The sequence below is a fragment of the Motacilla alba genome, chromosome 1, assembly GCF_015832195.1.
Source record: "Motacilla alba alba isolate MOTALB_02 chromosome 1, Motacilla_alba_V1.0_pri, whole genome shotgun sequence".
In the NCBI taxonomy this organism is placed as follows: Eukaryota; Metazoa; Chordata; class Aves; order Passeriformes; family Motacillidae; genus Motacilla; species Motacilla alba.
Window position 1 is genome coordinate 27,299,570 of NC_052016.1, and position 18,898 is coordinate 27,318,467.

At 42.3% G+C, this 18,898-nt stretch overlaps 1 protein-coding gene across 3 annotated transcripts in view; it reads left to right on the forward strand.

The window, feature by feature from the left end:
• Window positions 1-597: 597 nt before the first annotated feature.
• ALCAM (activated leukocyte cell adhesion molecule) overlaps window positions 598-18,898 on the forward strand; it is a 116,163-nt gene continuing 97,862 nt past the window's right edge. The window contains exon 1 of one of the 3 annotated variants that reach the window (XM_038127785.1): window positions 598-1,013. In XM_038127785.1, the coding sequence (XP_037983713.1) occupies window positions 914-1,013 (100 nt within the window). In that variant the 5' untranslated portion in view covers window positions 598-913. Of the gene's footprint in view, window positions 1,282-18,898 lie in introns of all 3 variants that reach the window. The other 2 variants (XM_038127766.1, XM_038127753.1) reach the window with 2 other exon arrangements.

The window sequence follows — 18,898 nt, forward strand, 5'->3', positions numbered from 1 at the left end:
TAGGGCAGCCGACTTCCACAAGTGACGAAAGATCCCTCTTCACCCTGCAGTGCATTTCTTCATGCAACGAGTGTTGTGAGCTCCCCTCCTTTTATCCGATCCTCTTATATATCAATTAAATCTGATTAAGCTGATCGTTATTATCTGTGCTTTTTTGATTCCCCCCCCCCTTTTTTTTTTTTGTTGTTTATTTTGGCTCAGAGGAGGTACCATCACGTTTCTATACACTCAACGGAGCGGGCATTGTCATTATTATTTCATTATTTTTTAGCTTTGGATTTGCAGTACTCGTAACCAACACGCATACTGAACACAGCAACAGAAAACAGCCCATGCACCGAGCAGAAGCAAAGCAGGAGTAGGTGAAGGGGGGGATCGGCTTGTCCCGCATGCCCGCCAGCTCCGGCCCCCTCGCCTTCACAACACCCTCCCGGAGGCAGCAGCACACCCCCAGGATGGGGGTCCCGCACATTCCGGGTGACCGGGAAGGCTGCACCGGGCGGGGCAGCGGCGGGGCTGCCCGCGGGGCTCCCCCCGCCTGCGCACCGTGCTCTGGGAGGGGCGGGGGCTCGGGGGCCGGGCCAGCCCCGCCGCTGCCGCCACCCGGCTCCGCCTCTCCCGGCGCAGCGCTCAGTCCTGGAGCGCCGCTCGGCTGCCAGAAGGGAGCTGCCACCTGCTCCGGTGCGGGTGCGGAGTCGTTCCTCGCTGCGCGCCGAGAGGGAGAGCAGCCGCCCCGCCGCCCGCGCCCGGGAAGTTACTGCTGCTCCCGCCGCCGGGGGAGAGCCGCCGCTGCTTCTTCCCGGCCTCGACGAGGGAGAAGTCGCTGCCGCGCTCCGGTGCGAGAGGGAAGAACCCCCGCGGGCGCGCCGCCCCGTTCCGCCGCTGCCTCCCGGTCCCGCCGCGGGCAGGCGGGATGATGGAGCCCCCCGCCGCCGCCGCCTGCGCCTCCTGCCGCCGCCGCCCACTGCCGCCCCTGCTCTGCCTCCTGCTCGCAGCTCTCTGCCTGCCCCCAGGTGAGCGCCCGCCCGCGGGAAGCGGTGGCCACGGCCGCGCGTAACTTGGCGGAGGGGAGGCCGAGGCGCCGGTGGCGGTGCCTGCCCGCCGCTCCGGGGAGCGCCCCGGCACCTACCGCGGACTCCCTGCTCGCCGGGGGTCGCTCCTCACCGGTGGTGCCCGCCGCATCCCGCTGCTCTTCTGGAGGAGAGCGGTCCTCTCCTACCCTCCGAGGGTGCGCCGGCAGATGCCGTCTCTCCTGTGGGAAAGGCAGGAGCTGCCCCAGCGGTGAGAGGGATCGAGACGCGCTGGTCTCATCTTTCCCTGTGGGAAGCGGCGGTGGGGTCCCTCCAGGGCGTTGTCAGCGGTCGCCGGGCAGCGCTGCCCCCGCGGGAGCGACAGCTGAGCCCCGGTGCGGTGCCGCTTTCACTTCCAGGCTGAGCGGCACGTCTGTGCAGCGAGCCGCCTGCAACTTCGGCACTCAGCCGCTTCTCCCCTCCGCGCCTTCAGTGCCGCCCGAGGCCGTGCCGGCAGCCCGGGGGACCGGCGGCCTCCCGCCGCTTTCCGCTGCCGGTGGGAGTCCGGGAAGCGCGGCCGTCACTTGCCGCTCGCAGGCAGCCGGTCGCGGCGGGGACAGCCCCGCTGTCGGTGCCCTCTGCTCGGGCAGCCCGCTGGGGCAGCGCGGGCGCCGCGCCTGGGGGCAGCGCTGCGTGCCTGAGGCTGCTCCGGCGGATCGGGATCGCGGGAGTAACTTCGCTTCCCCTCTCCGCCCGTAAAACACTCCTGAGAGAGGCGCTAGGGAAGTAGGAAGGCGCAGAGAGTGCTAAATATCCTAATTGTTCTGGGAATATTTTGGCTATGAGGTGTTTGTAGGCTTTGTTTTGTAAATATTGAGCGTGAAAGTGAAGTCTGAGGGAAAAGCTGTGAAGTGAGGAGTTCTGCATTCAGCGCGGGGACCGTCTCATTATTCTTGTAGAAAGAGCGTCAGCCTGTGGTAAAATTTTGTATTGCTTTAGAAAATGGCTTTGCCTCTATGTGCCTTTGCAACAACGGACGGTTTGCAGAAGTGTTGGAGCTGCTGGTGGTTTTTCTTTCCTGTCTTCTTCCTGGTTGTTACGTGCTCTCCAGTTAACCATTTACGGCCAGTATGATTTTGGCGAAATGAAAGAGAAGAGCTGACCTTTTTCACTAGGTGTATTTATACTTGTGTTTTACAAGCTCCAACTAGAAAACTGAAAACTAGCTACAACAGTAGCCTGCTGAATCTGTAATTTCAAATAGAATAGTAAAATCTGTAATTTCAAATAGAATAGTAAAAAAGCTCCAGACCGAATCAACAGTAATATTGGAACCGTAAGCTGTGTGTCAGGCGGTGCTGCTTGGCTTTTGCTTTGGCAAATACAGTGTATAATCACTGTCGGACATAATAAATACCAGTCCCGGTGGCAGAGCTTACAAAGAATACTGGTTGCTGTGATGCAGAGAAAGTCTTCAGGAAAGATTGTTCATTTTAGGAAATCTTGAAGGCATGTGGATTATCAGAGGGATAAGCACCTCAGCTTCTAAGAAGCAAGACTTTTCCTCTGTGGAGAGATTTAGCCGAGTAAATACAAAACGATCTTGGTGATTGTGTGTCTGTCTACATTTTCCATTTGAAGAAAATGTGAAACCATAAAATATCTTATCTCAAAGGTTGTGTTGATGGAGCTCTATAAAAAAATGTCACTTGACTACCTGTGATCTTAATAGGCTGTCAGCAAAACCATTTAACTTGTTCTTTCTGCTCTTCATTCCCTCCTTGCCCCGTCAAGGAGAAGCTCAGGCTAACTCTTAGGAAATATGTTTGGGGAGAAACCAGCCTCACCTCAGCTTACAAACTTTCCCTGCAGTACTGAAAATGCATGGAAAGCCCAGTAGTAGATTTAAACCTCTAGTTCTCTGTTTAGTCTGAGGAATATAAAAGATACTTACATACAAAAATACCTATATAAAGGTCTTAATATTGCTGTAGTTTTACTGGTTCTTCCCCTTTGCTATCTCATCTATTTTAGATGATAGGTAGTTTGCTGTCATCTAAACAAATTATGGATGTATTACTCCATCATGGTGCTCAGCTTTTGGGAGTTCCATTTGAGCTTTGGGTATGGAAAGCAATAGATGAGGTATTAAAAGTTTATGTGCCTCAGTTGTAAATATCTCTGGCAATATTTAAGGTGGACTGGTATGATGGAGATCCTTATGAGAAAACTTGGTTCTGTTTCTTCACAGAATAAACTGCCTAGGAAGATACCCATCTTAAAAAGAGAGAGGGGGTCCAAGTACACATTTGGCACTAAGAGACTGACTCTAGGTCGGACTAAGTGAGAAAATGGATTATAATCTCATACGTCTCTAGAGGAATGGCTGTATGTGAAAAGAAAGTAAACTCTGAATCAGGAGCTAATTATGACCTTTCCCCCTCCCACTGCTTTCTGGTGGATTACAACAAGGAAGCTCTTAGTCTCTCCTTTTACTACTTGACTTGTTACATATTGCCAATATTGCCTAAGCCTAGTGAGACTGAAACATGTACTTTTATTCATGGCACTCATTGTGTTCTCACTTCCGACTATGTTTTTTCCCTGGTATATCTGGTGTGACTTTGAGCTAGAGAAACTGGATTTTTATATTAAGATCTGGAGTTCACATGGGTTTTCTGAAACTGCCGTCAGAAAACATCTGCACCACATGTATATGTTTGAGTGTGCCATGTATTTGTGGCCTAACATACAGGTAACCAGACTCATTCCTAAGTGAGTTTTAATTGTTAGATCAATAGCTTTGGGAAGCATTTGATATATTTAAGGTTTTTTTAATTTTCTTTTTTGATGTTAAAGTCTTCCAACATAAACTATTTTTATTGCTCTCTCCCCTCTACCCTTGGGTTTGTAGCACTGAGAAGGCAGAGGGCAACAACGGAAATCACCCAGGTCTGTAAATCCTTGAAATTTCAGCCAGGTGATTTTTATTGAAGAAAATATATGTTGTTATGTTCATGAAATAAATATGTGTCACAAGTCATATTTAATTTTAGGATATTTTATTTTCAGTCTCTAGCCTGTGTAAGAGTAATGCCCTTTCTTACAATACTATCCATTCTCCTTCCTGAAAGTAACTTGGGTTGTTAAAATTATTTACCCTGGGTTTATGTATTATCTTCTTTGTACTAGAATTCATTTGTTGACTTACTTCCAGCAGAAATTTTTGGGGAACAGAATCTCTAAATATTTATGCAAGATGATACATAAAAGGGAAAATGAAATAGGAGAAGTGTTTTACATAATGCAAATTACATCTGTATGATTAGGCTAAAACTGTGTTCTATATTTTCTTGCAAGTATCTTACTTAGCAGTGGGGTTTATAGTCTTAAGAGGTAAGAGTGCTCACTGCAGATTTTCATGGTATCATACCTGATTCCATATGACATCCTTGTAAGCCATTTGAAAACAAGCATTTCTGTAGCAGCAATAGCTTTAATACATTGGCTCATACGTGACACCATCGTGGGCTTTTTTAGATTCCTACCAGAGGACTTTCTGGAGAGTATTTTTTGGTCAAAGTGGTTTTGGACTTCTTGGGTGAAATAAGAGCAGGCTGCTAGTAGGAAACTCATTACAGAGGAGCTCCACCTCTCTGTATGCACTTTAAACCTAGTAACACTGGAGAGACTGAATGGGCTTATAATCTAGGAGCTCTAATTTGTAATTGGATCTCCTTACACTAGATGATCAATATTCAGTCTTACTAACACTAGATTGTCAATATTCAGTCTTCCCTTCTTGTGATCTGTGCTCTATGACCATAACATGATGATCACAAATAAGCTGGCTTGAGGTCTGATCTCCTGTGGTTATTCTGTTGCTGTTTCACACATGGGAGTTTTGTGGTTTTTAATACTGCCATGCTGATTGTTGAAACTGTTTCTACACATCTCTAATAGTATGGTGTCGTATTATGGTCTTGGTTAGTTCTGCCAGCTCTGATAGGAGGCTAGACTTTATATATTGATTTTTACCATATCTAAAACCCCATAATCTTCAGGCTCTCTCTTCAGTGCTACTCAAGGTTCATCTGAGTTGGCTGGTGTGCAGCTTTTTCCTCTGCTAATACAATAATTTTTTATTAAAAAGTGTGTAAACTGCAAGGCCACATTTGTAAGAGAATTGAGGACCTGTTTCTGATTTCTCTCAAGTTCTGTCTTCAAGAAAAATGGTTAGTTATGCTTCCATTCACTGATGCTCAAATGAGAGACTCTTAAAGAACTGTAAATGCTGTAGGGTGATAATTAGAAATTACTTAAGCAGAACGTGCTTTTTCCAGGAAAACCTGAATATTAAAAACTCCCCTTGATATGAAATGGTTGAGTGTTATCTTCCCAGAAGACAAGGTTTTGACCTACATGTTCTTTATCTCGGTATATTTTCTTTAATGGGAACAGGATGAATATTAAAGGAGGCTGTACATTTCTGCCTTTAATACACTAGAAAATGAATCTCGTCATTTAGAGAGGAGATTACAATGCACCTTGTATTCTGACAATCCACTACTAGCAGTGATCAGATCAAGTTTCCGCCTTTTTTTTTTTTTCTTTTCTGGTTTTGCTTCCTTTGTCTTTCCCAGTGTGTTTTATTGAGGATGGCTTGAATCACAATCATTCCAACACCAGTGTATGTTAATCTACTGCTCCACAGTGTTGGCTCTTTTGAGGAATTTTTGCCTAGCTTAAGATCAAATTGCCTTTTTTATCATGGATATAGGTCTCTGGAAAGGCAAATAAATATATGCTTATTAAAACACTGCTGCTTCTTCTGAACTAGTATTTTTATTGTTGATAATAAGTGTGCTTCTTTTGGGAGGTAAAAAATGGGAGAAAGTGATAAAAGAGTGTAGAGAGCAAGACAGAGCACCTGCAGGGTATGATTTTTAGAGGTTATCAGGGGTAACGTTTGGGTAGAAAGCATTCAAAGTGCTTTCAACAGCAATGGAAGCTAAGCCGTTCCCTTGATAAGAATTAAAAAGTGCAGTTGGTGATTTAATAAGTGTTTCAGCAGTCTGTATATCCATGTATTTTGTTTAGGGGGTACTCTGTACAGTTAACCCCTGTTGTGAAGAAAAACTTCAAAAGCTTAAACTGATCGTGTTGTGTTTGGTGCTGTGGTATTACCATCTGTAGTATGCCCTGGCATCGTTAATCGTGGGCATTGGGCACAGCAGTTTGGGACCTGATGGAAAACTCTTAAACAGCAGCCAAGGATAGCAGAAGTCCCGAGGGCTGGAGCCCAGACAGGCAGTGACATTTTGGCATGTGTCATGGGCTCTGTGTGGTGGCTGTCTCCTTCCCTTAGCTGTCTCTTGCATACAGTGTACATGATGGGTCCCAGCTGCCCAAGCTGGAAGGTTTTAGGTTTTTATTAGAACGTCAATTCTGACCACAGTTGGCATCCTTAAAGCTTTCAAGAGATATTGGCAGCTAATTCAATAGAGGGAGCTCCACTACCTTACTGTTAGAAGCAGTGTGTCTCAGCTTTTCCCAGACTTCTGGCTTCAGACAGAAAGTTATATTAAAAGTCTTTGTTTCTTCACAGTGTTTTGTCATGCTAGGCTTTGTTACTGAAAGTATCTAACTTTCATCATAGGCTTCCTGTTGCATGAAGGAGAAGGAAGGACAAATCCAAATCACCTAGTAGGCAAACCCCAAAAGATGACTCAATTAGAGAGAGTTCTCTTTTGCTGCAAGGCTTTGGGTGTTTCAGATGGATACACTACAGGATCAGGTTTTTAAGTGACACTTTCTTGTCTAGGGAAGCAGCTGGTAGGAATCATAGAGAAGCCCAAAAAGAATTAGAATAAATTGAGGATGTTTCCAGGGATCAAATGGGCCAAGACGGGTGTGGCATTAAATAGGCTACAAACAGGATAAGGAAATGATTTTACCAGACTTACTGCTGGGGTGAGAGAAAGGTAGAACTTCCAGTAAAATGTTAGGTAGGGCATTTGTTTTAAAAAGTCTGTTTTTTCAGTAAGTTCTTCCAGGATTTTTTATTTTAAGGAAAAGTGGAATATGTATGTCATTCTGTAAACGTGGTCATTGTAAAAGAAGCCAGCTTAGGCGTAGCTTTTAACCCCTTCCATGTCTCTAACACAGAAAAGCATACATACAGAAAGCATACATACATATAAAGTCCTCTGCAAACTTAGGACTTTATATTTTTCTTGAATACTTTCATTTAAATAGTATTTCTGATCAGATGGTTTTGAAACTAACTATGAAGTACCAAAAAAGAACAGGACTTCTAAAAAAAAATTCTTTGAGTCACCTTCAAGTAAGCTTGTAATGAACTCAGCATTATTCTTCGATCAGATGAACCCTAGACAAATGCCCTTTATCATTTCGCATGCTGCAGAAGTTGCATTTTTTTAATCCATTTTTCTCCAATTTAACTAAAGAAATATCCATAGATATTGGAGAGTAAAATAGATGTAGTTTGTGTACAGCTTGATTTAAGTGTGGCATTTTGTATACAGCTGACTTTTTTCACGGTTTTGTTAGTTTGCCTTTTTCATGTGAATTTTTAATGGAGTAGATTCTGAGTATGTTTGGGGTTTTTTTTGTTTGCTTGTTACTTTTAGAAAATGTAACAATTTGTTTTTTGAGAGTTCACTGTTGAGCTGAGTGAATTTTTCATGCTGACCAGGAAGAACTCCTAAGGCCCCTGTTTTAGAGGGTTGGCACACTTTATCTATGAGGTGGAATGGTAAGTGTTCACTTAATTGTGTGTAACTGGATACCTTACAGAGAATACATGGGTTGAAGTATGCTTAAAAATGGGCAATTCAAGGCAACTATGAGATCTCAAAATTATTTGTGAGATGCTGTTTCTTTTAATTGCAGCTTCTGAATTATTTTTCAGTTGATGAGATAGCTAGAGTATTAATCTATGCATTTTTCCCTTTTGGCATGTAATTTTATTTCGTGAAACATACAAAGCAGCATGTGTTTAGCAAAGTGGATTCTGTGACTCATCCAGATAAAATCATGGTTTGTTGATTTATTCTAGTTGTTCTGGAGAGTAGAGATGAACTCAGTGGCCTTTACCTACAAAACCACACATGGAACCGGGAAAGGACAAATTGAATATTCAGGCAGGATTTGGGAAACTGCAGTGTAGCCCTGTAACTTCAGAAGAGAGAAGAATGCTGAATCAATTTCTTCATTCTTGATACAGCACATCAAATACTTGCATATGGAGAGGATGATAATGCATGTATTATTTTAAAATCCACACAGGGACACCCCAGTATGAGTTTTGCTTTCTAAAACTGGGGAAGGTGGAAATTTCTGACACTTGACAGCAAAGTAGTGCCCTGACAACTGGTGATATAAATCCAGAAAACATTTGCGTCTTACACTTGACAGCTTTAAAGGTTAGCAAGGGGATAATTTTTCCAAATATAATTCATGACTGAGATTTTTGTCAAGTATTTTTAATATTACTCTTCAGTTTTCAAACTGCTGCGCAACTTGCTGCTAATCTTGAACCCTGCCTACACACAGAAGCAATAAGAAAATCAGTGTTATGAGTGTCCCAGCAGCTTCCAGTTTGAGTGAATTATGTTTCTTACTGTTGTTTTTCTGCAAGAACTTAGTAATACAGAGCTTTACGGTTAGTAAAGTAATTCTGGTAATTACAATTAATAATGGAGTCCTGTGATTTGAAACAGTCACCAATGTATGAGTAAATAATGACAGCTGCTTTGCATTGCATGGATTTGTATTTTGCACTTTTTATTCCCTGATATTTTTTGCTTTGTTAAATATTTAAAGCTTTCAGAAAATGGTTTGCTCCAGTAGTTTAGCTCTTGACGTGGTTTCTGTAACAGGACTTTTGGAGAGACGACTGTTCTGTAGTTCTGTTTGACCTGGCACATCACGCTGCTGTATGATGCAACATGTTCTGTTTCAGCTTTGAAGTTTAAGTCCTTTACCTTCAAGATTTAATCCCAGTTAATGTGAGGTGCCCAACAGCAGCAAATTCCAAAGTGTCTATATGAATCTTGGAGTGTGCTTTCTGGAAGTTCACCTGCAGACTTGGTAAGGGTCAGGTTTCTGGTATTTTGTCCAGACTCCCTTTTGTCTGTGAGTCATTTTTTGTCACTTTAGGTACCCTGAGGTGTTAAATTCAAAACTTCTGCGCAGCTTCTGGGGGCACCAGGGGGAGTGGTCTAAAACTTTTGAGATAGTGGGAAATAAGTGGTATATTGCAAAGGTGACTACTGTGGATATAGAGGCAGGTTAACCATTCCTTAGTAGATTCACAGAATATTTTGGCATCTTCTGTGCATCCTAACATAATGTGTTGCCTTCTCTGTAAGAAAGTTCTTTCCTTTTCTCAGAAGAGCTTTAAGCCCTGGGTATCTGCAGCCAGAAGGAAGGCAAACTTTCTGGTCTGTGTGTAAAACTGTTGGTGTATCAGTGGGGCAAAAGAGATGCTTTGTGTATGTCTGAGAGCCAAAGGGATAGGAGCAGGAAAATGAGACTTGTGGCTTTTTTGGAGGTCTTGTGGGAGTGGGAATGTAGCTGGGTATTGGGGCATGCTGACCGTGTTAGGCTCTGCAGAGCCTGCTGGCTGTCATTATCCTGCAAATGGTGCCTTGGAGGGCTGCTGCAGCCCACAGGGCAGCACAGCTCAGTGTAGGGAGCTTGGGAGTTCCTCTTGGACAGTATGCAGCTCAAGAGCCAGCTGGCAAGAACTCCCTGTAGTGGTTGTCACATTTAGGTCTGTGGTAGCTGTTTCATTTCTGCTGTGTAAGAGGGGAAAGATCTCTATTCCTCCCAAGCATGAGAAATTTCCACCTTTTGCTGGGGGCGTGCTTACTCTCTGACCTATTGCAGAGATGTGTCTGCTTACTTTAAAAACACTTTTCTTCTGCTCTGAATGGTGCATGAAGCCCTCTGTGGCTCACTTTTTCATCATTATGTCCATCTGCAAGTACAGCAGTGATAAGGAAAGATGGGCTTCAGCACACACTGTATGCTCACAATCTTTGGCTCTCTTTCCGTTGCATCAGTGGCACAGGGCACAGAGGAATGAATAACACAGTGTGTTTCTGTAGTGAATGCTGAATGGCTGAGTGTGAGCTGCCAGCAGCTTTATCCAGAAAGAAGTGGGTGTTGGGAGGAGCGATGTTTGCCTCCAGTGGAGGAGAGGCAGGTGAATAATTTCTAGCTGGAATGCTCAGTCCAGTTTTTTTAAATGTGGGAGTAGTTTTGAAGACTAACATTGATGGCTCAATCCAAGAGGTTGCTAATTTTTCTGGGCAGAAGAAATGCTTTCAAACTGTTTCTCAAAATTATTTATTCTTATAGTTTTATTTATGGTTGCTCCTGAAGGCCACATATGAGCTTCACACTGGAAGATATGTGTGAGTATGTATGAAAACTTAGCCCTCTTGGTATGGTAGGATAGGATGCCTTGTTTTAGGTGTGGATTCTAATTCACAAAAGTAACATCCATAGCTTGCTTTTACTTTTGTTTCAAAGGATTTCTAGTCTTCCTGTGAGGCCTCATCATCTGTAAACAGCAACAATTTTTCTGGAAGGCTTTTCATCTAAGTGTGAGAGAGAAGAGCACTGAGCATGTGGGGACCTTGACTCCTTTTGAGGAGGCTCTCTTCATGCAATAGAGAATTCATGCTTTTTTTTTTTTTTTTTTGACATAATGTACAGTACAGATTTTCATGTAAAAATTTCATGAAGATACAGAAATCTTCATGCTGTTTTTGGACATACTATACAGTGCAGATTTTTTTTTTCATAACCACAGAAGGAAGTTGGTGATTCATTGACTACAAGTTCTGTGACAGTGTGATAAACTCTACATAAAACTTGAGGGACCTTGTTATTTAAAAATGGAAACTTAAAAGGGACTATTTCAATGAAAACCTTTGTCTTTTTGCTAAAATTGTTCATGATGTTTGAAAGGGGTCTTTAGCTGGCCTTTAAGTCACTTCTAGTTATGTTTTTTGTGTTTTCTTTTCCTTCTTTAGAGTTGAACTATTACTCTGTCCTTAGGGAGGGACAGCTACTACAAAACCAAAAGTTTTATTGGGGCTTAATTCCAGGTGTGAGGTTATGACTGAAATCTTCCATCTGCTAATAAAATGCTAAGCTCTGCACTTTTCCGTTATCTTCCTCAAGAGCAACTTGAAAGTTTAAAAAAAAAAAGTCTTTTTCTTTAATTATGCTTTATTATGCTATAATTAAGAGTTTCTTTAATTCCCTGTGATCAGGGAACACTGAGGACAGGATGTGGATTCAGGGTTGGATGGGGGTTTTTTGGTTTTTTTTTTTGGTTGGTTGTTTTGTTGTGTTGGGGTTTTTTTTTTGTTTTGTTTTTTAAATATAATTTAATGGAAGAGGAAATTTATTAGTATTCTCTGAAAAAAGTTGCACCGTATGCCAGGCTTTTCAAACAGTGATAGTTGTAGAAGCTGTTGTGAACTGGATCTGACAGTGACTTAGGATAACCACTTTCCCCTTGGACATGTCAGCACTCTTGGATTGTTAAGTCAGGGCGGAAGTACTACAGCATGCATTTCGTCTGAAAGGATTTGAATGATCTCTGGTACTTTAGTGGTGAAAAAATTAGTTATGTTTCTTATGGCATTTGCTTGAGCTATATTTCAAACATAATGGATGCTTCATGTCACGGCCTTTGGCTGCTTGGTAATGCTTTAGTTGCTACTGCAAGGCTGGATAATTTTGTACGGTCTGCTTCTGCAATGGATGCACATCATTGGTAATTTTTATTGGCAACAAGCTGTTGGTGAGTCTGGAATGCTTAACCTTGTGCAAATGATATTTGCAGATATAGCAGGTGAATTGCATGTTGAAGAGCTCTCCCGGTGTCAGGGTGGCCGAACTTTGCCATGCAAGGCTTGGAACATGGAGATTGTCTTGTGATCAGATCTGGAATAGCACATGTCCAGGTCAGAAAGCTCAGGGAGGTCACCATTTGCATCTGGATTAGCAATTCCTGTGAGACCCTGTTTCTTCCCTCTGTTGCAGGAGGGACTAGACTGAGTGTTTTGTGACTCTGGAGGGAGCCTGACAGTGTCAGCCTGTACCACCAGCTAATGCTGGAACTGAGGAGCATCCATGTCTGTGATTTAGCCTTGGATTGTACCCTTGTGTGGCTTCAACTATGCCTTCTATGTGCTGTATTTTGTATATTGCCACATGTGATCTCTTCTACTGATGACACATGAGTGGAGGTTTAAAATTTTGTGTAGTGAGTTGGAAGCTAAAGCTGTTCTTTACTGCCATTTTATTTTGAGGGGAGTCTGAAAAAAAGAGGAGTCTTTGAGTCTTCTCAAAATCATAGGAAAGGGAAAAAGATGCAAAGATTACCTAAATTCTTATTCACCAATTTTTATTCTTTTGGCAGCTGAAATATAAGAGGAAAGGTTCGGATTTCTTGTATAAAGAAAGCAAAATAACATAATAGAGGTGTTTTGGATTTAAAAATACCAGTTGAACATCAAAAGATATTTGAGAACATTTCAGGCTGAGAAATAGAAAATACTTTTTTTTGCTAGCGTATTGTTTGCTTAACTTCACTGTGTCATTGACATAGTATGCCTCTATGTTTTGAAGGCTTTCAATGTGAGAACAATTAAAGCTGTAGTACTAGGATTGCAACAGCAGCACTTTGTATCTTTGACAGGATGTATTAATGTGCATACTTAAAAGTTCACTTTTCTGCCACTGTTCTGTAAGCAAATATTTGTGACTGGAGCTTTTACAGACTGTAGAGAGAAGACTGCTGTCAGTAGTGGTGATCGGGCCAAAGATCAGCATCTTTGCAGAGTGGCAGACCCAAATTATAGGCAAAGAACTTACCTCCAGCATGCTCAACCAGGTATATCCCTAAAGCCTGTGTAAAGAAATGTTATGGCAAAATCACATAAAGGTCTGCAGCAGAGACTGGGAAGGATACAATGTCATTTGGGAAGCTGGGACAGAAGGGACAGACAGCATGGGCACAGGAGGAGCTGTAGCTGGCCTGTGTGGGGCTATTGTGTCATGTGGGTGGGTTTTTGGAGGACAGTCGGCTGAGTCTGAGGGGAGCCCAGCTTTTGGTTTTGGCTTGGCACAGTCCCGGCTGCTGCAGAGACAGTGGGAAGGGCTGTTGGTGGTGGAGAGCAGGCCATGCCAGGAGGAAGGAAGCAGAGGGCCCTGGCACAGCCAACGTGTGCTGCCTCTTCCCCTTGCGTGGGTGGGGGAGGAAGCCCTCTGCACAGAAAGGGCAGCTGGATTTGGGCTTGCGAGTGAAACAAGTTGTGATAGGAGAGCAGAAAGCATTCTGGAAAGTGGTGGGGTTGAGGAGAGCCCCTGAGCAGGGTATTTTGAGGGAGAGGAGCAGGGGACAACCCAATTTCAAGATAGGCAGTGCCTGGCCTCCCCTGTCTGTATCTCCACGTGCTCCCCTGGGTTTGACAGTCACAGCCTTTCCTTTCACCTGCCGTAATTCAGCAGGATGTCCCCCTTGGTAAAGATCCTGTTACTGCCACGTCACCCTGTTGTTCTTCTTTTGTCAGCCACACAGTTCAGTGTTATTTCCTGTCTCAGGAACCCGTCTCTGCTTCCCACAGGGACTTGGCAAAGCTGACACACACTGGGCATACGTGGCCTGTGCTCATAGGGCAACCACCTGGACTAACTCACCCTTTCTAGGCAGCCTCCCTTCTCCATCTAGGGGTCAGGATGGATAAACTGAAAAGCTCTTCATACTGACAGTGTTTTTGAGTGGAGGAAAAAACCCTGAATGTTTTCTTCTAGGCATTGTAAGAGATTTGGTGTGTGACATAACGTGCCAGAGAAAGGGTGTCATGTGCTGAGCGTAATTGCTGAGAGACCTAAATGTCTGTGTCTGTCCTGTTGGGCCATCAGATGTTCTGTGGAATCTGTTACATCTGTAACACCTTGCACTGTGGGCATTCGAGATGGTCAAGAAATTTACACTCCTGGAAATAAGCAGCCCGTGTTCTTGCAGTGCATTGTTACCAATTCTGAAGAAATGTAACATTAGTTGTTTAATAAGGGTGTTGTAATAAATACAGATGTATGACCCACTGCTGCTGAAATTGCAAGTCAGCCATTTTTCTGGTCTAAGCCTGTTCATGCTGTATCTGGACTGAGGTGGGGAGAAGTAGCTTGTGGTAGTTGACAGGCTCCGTAAACCTATATAACAGCAGCTTTGCTTAGTCACCAAATACAGAAATTAAGCTAAGACAATAGTTTTGGGCTGTGATCCACCACGTGTTTGAACACCCAGTTTTGAAATTATTTGAGTACTTAAACAGATTCTTAAGGACCTAATTTTTAGAATAGAAATATCAAAGGGGGCTTGGGAGGATACAGTAATCTGAAAGTTGTGGTGTAGAGGCTGTTAGGATGCTGGATACTGTCTGTGAGTCACAGTATCTATCTGCTCCTTGCAGGGCATGTTGAGCTATCATGACTTGCAGAGAAGTAGTTCAGGTAGAGGATTGGTCTAGCTCGGTCTTCCCAAGCCTGCTGTAAGTTCACCTCTTTGACTGACTTTTTAAAGCCTCTGTTTTTAAATTGCACACACATGGTTTTCCCATCTATAAAATAGATTATATAAGAATGGATAAATTTTTTTGTGCCTGTCAGCAGGGAATAGGCAGCTTACTAAGCTTTCTTGAGCATAATTTTAAATGGAGAAAATGCTTCTATATAAACTGAGATTATCTCATCACAATATTTTTATGATAGTTAATTAAAATGTGAGAAAATCCTTTAGAGCAGATTTGTAGTTTTGTGACTTTTATGAGACTCTATATGAGAGATCTATTTTTATAGTTATGCTTTCTTATTAGTTTCGGGATTAAGATATGTTTAAATGCATGGCTATCAAATCCTGTGATGATTACTTGTTTATTTTGCAGTGTAGACTAATTCAGTTATGGTCCCATTCATGTGTTGTTTTTGTCCCACTTTTCAACGAGATATTGTAGTGCTTTATTGTTATTGCTATTTAAAATAAACTCCCAGAGTAGTTTTAATTTCAGCTTGTATTTTTTAAATATTAAGTTTCAGTTAAGCGTATTTTATTAGATAGTTGTGAATAATGATCATTTAGGTTGTTCCAGCTCCTGGACATCCATTTTCATTATGCTGGAAGATTGTAAAATGTGAGTGAAGGAAGGATCACTGTGACTAGCTGTAAGAGACTTAAATACTTAAAAAGTTGTCTAAACATAAATAAAATCCTGTAAAATCTTGGCTCTTGGTGCATACAAATGTGATAGGAAGTAAGACCTATAGAAAATTTACTCAGATAATGTGGGAGTTATTGAAGACCAGCATATGCTCTGTTCCCTTTGCAGTGGACAGGCACGTCAGTGGAAGATTGATCTCTAGGCATAGTGCTTTCTACTTGGACTTGTGCTCAGTCTAAAGAAAGAATGGGCTTAAACAAATATTTTTTTGTCTTTCTTTTACTATGCCTATGATAGCGTGACACCATGATTCTTAATCACAGGCTCATCTGTCGTCTCAAATAACACCTCGGAGTTCTATGCAGAATTTCACAGTCTAGGAACCATTCAGTCAGAAGTGAATGTAATGAGGATTCAAAGTCCTTTGCTTTGACCTGTTTGTGTGAGTGACTGTGGGGAGAGACTTGTACTCTAGGCCAGCAGGTGATTATGCAGAGGAGTAAAGAATGCTGCTCTTTTCTCCCTGTGGGTCATTAAACACAAGCTTTAGGGGTTTTGGGACAGAGACAAAGCACATCAGATAAGTGTTAGGTAGAGTTCTCAGGGCTAACTGTCCAACAGACTTTGCTCAAAAAATATAATGCATGTTTCCCCAATGATTCTACAGCAGCCCAGGTGTGAGCATAGATGTGCTTATGTGAGCATACTGCACTGTCAAAAGCGAAGCAAGGGAGAGGAGGAAGGGAGAATTGTTATGCTGCCAGTAATACACATGCTGATGAGAGCTATGTTTATATTAGCAGACTATTCTGATACAGCTAATTAATCAGAATTTGTCTACCAAACTATGCCTTGGAGATACAGAAACACAGGATTATGAGATTTGCCTGATTTCTGTGACAGATCTTCTTGGGAGACTTGTGGAACGATAACTAATGATTGCTTCTGACTCCTAGATTTCCTCCCAGAAAAGTAGTAACTTAAGATAACCTTGCATCTCATTTTGTCTCAGGTCATTTACCCAGTAATAACATTAAATACACTGAAGTAGTCCACATCATGTTTTTATGGCAATTTGAGTTCAGTCTTTATTCATTGAGGGGAAAGTAGGCAGTGAGACAAACTGTTAAATAAAATACCAACGTTTCACATACAGGCTTTCATACCAGTGCAATTGGTTGCATACTGAAAGGGAGAATCAATTATATAGCTGCTGCTTATCAGAAGTTAGCAAATAGTAAATGCAGTTTTATTTTTATAATCAATTACCTAGCCCTGAAATTTGTTAGCAAAGGTTAGGAGCTGTAATAATTTTCATTGAATGCCTACACATTATCTCATTGTGTTTCTACATGCGGCATTTTAGGGAGATGAGGGAGAAATGTTTATTTCCTGAAGTCTTTTAAACTGGCTTCCAAAAGATGAGGGTCAAGCCCTTCAATTTCCAAGTTCAATTTACATTCATCCCACAACAAAGATGATGGTGTGCACTTTCTCATTAGTCAAACACCTTTTTTTTCACTTGTAAGCATAGGTTACTTTACTTTCAGCTTTGTGAGTTTAAAGAATGCTTGCATCCCTGTGCGGTTAGTTCAGCCACATCATTGTTCAGAATTTACAGGTAAGTGGGAGAGTAACAAAGGATAACTTTCCTTTTTTTCATGATTTTATTTTCCTCCAATGTTCTCAACAAGGATCTGAAATTCTTTGTGTGCAGAACTTGTTTGTTGCTGGCAACAGGCTGTGTGTGCATTATACCATAAAATTTTCAGTCTTTCAGAACAGTGTTTGCTGTTTGTATGCAATCTTTCATGTTCTTATTTTTGAGGTACCTCCTTTGTTCAAATATTCCATAATTGGTGTTTGATTATTGACTCTTCTATGATGGTGTTTCTGGAGGCTCATGCAGGCTTTGATTCTGTTTTTTTGCTGGATGGCAGCATATCCTTTCAGAGTTGCATATCTCTGCTTAACTTACTTCACTGAAATCTTTCAAAGAAATCTTTTGTCCAATATAATCCTTGGGTTTTTTTGTTTAAGTTCCTAGTATCTGAAACTGCAGTTATCAAAAATGAGTGGATCAAGTTGCTCCCCTAGCCAGATTATGCCCAGTAAGATATTTGACTTATTTGTATTTCTTGGTTATTTTGCTCAAGATGAAGTTAATTTTGGTGTAACTGGGTGTGTTGTACCTTTTCTTTGTTTATTTCTCCATGAGTGTGGTAAAATCTTCTGAAATTGCTAAGCGCTACCAGTTGAATTTTTGCTCATTTTTAATTTAAGAAATAACATTCTTGGTCTGTGTTAATTTTATAGTTATTTAACACAAAAATTTGTTATTTCTTGTTCAAGGCTAGCTTATGTAGACCTGTTAGTTTCCGATTCATAATGTATCACAGGCTTCCTCTTTTTTCAAGGAGCATTTAATTGGCATTAGTCAGGCTCTCATTAAATGCATTTTCTGTTTCAGTATTATCTTTTTGTTAATTGACTTAGTGTCCTGACTGCACCTCTGTTTTTAAACGTGGATTTGAATATCTGGCAATGTCCAGTCATTTTAAGTTTGTGGAATTTTCTTGTCTTCTTCCTGGGATATCACTGAGAAGCTCAACTGCCAACTGCAAATTTCAGAAGCAGTGAAAATGAAAGAATTTCTTAGGTACACTTGATATCTTTGTTTAACTCAGAAATCTTTATTTAACTGGAAGCAATGCTAAGAATAGCAACCTCCTCTGGCCTGATTGGCACGATTCTCTGTCAAGCCTTTATCTGTGTTTTGTGGGGCTATTTTTCTGTTCTCCAAGATCATGCATCTTCTCAAGTTGCCTCACATTTTGCACAAATTAGGGAATCCAGATCATAGAGATGGTTTAACCAACTCTTTCATGAGCAGGGGGTTGATTGCAGGGCAGGTGTCTTCTGGCAGTGGTTTTCTGGGGTGCTAAGTGTGCCTGGGGCTGTGCAAGGATCCTGGAATGAGCACAGCACTCTGATGTGGAAGGACGTCGCTGTGGTGATGTGCTAGGAGTTGATTTATGGTGGTGCTGCTCAGTTGCATTGTCAGCAAGGCAGTTTTCCTTCTAGTTTTGTTGCTACCTTGAGGAACATCAGCTCAGAGGTACCTGAGCCATACAAAAGGGGTTGGAGAACTGCAAGACTCTTTCTCAAGTCCTGTGTAGACAGGAAAGGGACGTAAGTGTGAGCTCTGCCCTTTGCAGAAATGAAGGGAGGGTGTTTGAGTGAAACTCTCTTTGTTACCGTCACCAACTCATCCTGGCCAGGTGGGGTTGTCCCTCTAGCAAATGCTGCTGTGGCTACCCCTGAGGCAGTGCTGCTGCAGGGTGCTTGGGGGAGCAGCAGCTTTCTGGGTTGCTTCTGGCCAGGATTGGTCAGTGGAACTCATTCCTGTCATCGTCTAAAATGGCAGAATGAAAGAATTGAAGTAGCCTGACAAGGACTCTGTTACTGCATGAAAGGAGAAATAAGATGGAGATGGAAAAGCTAAGTGAAAGGTAAAGGAAAAGAAAAGGAGAGAGAATGAGGGCTGTTGTGGAATTTTTTTTTTAATTAAAAACCCAACAACAACAAAAACAATACAACCCCGCCCCCAAACAAACA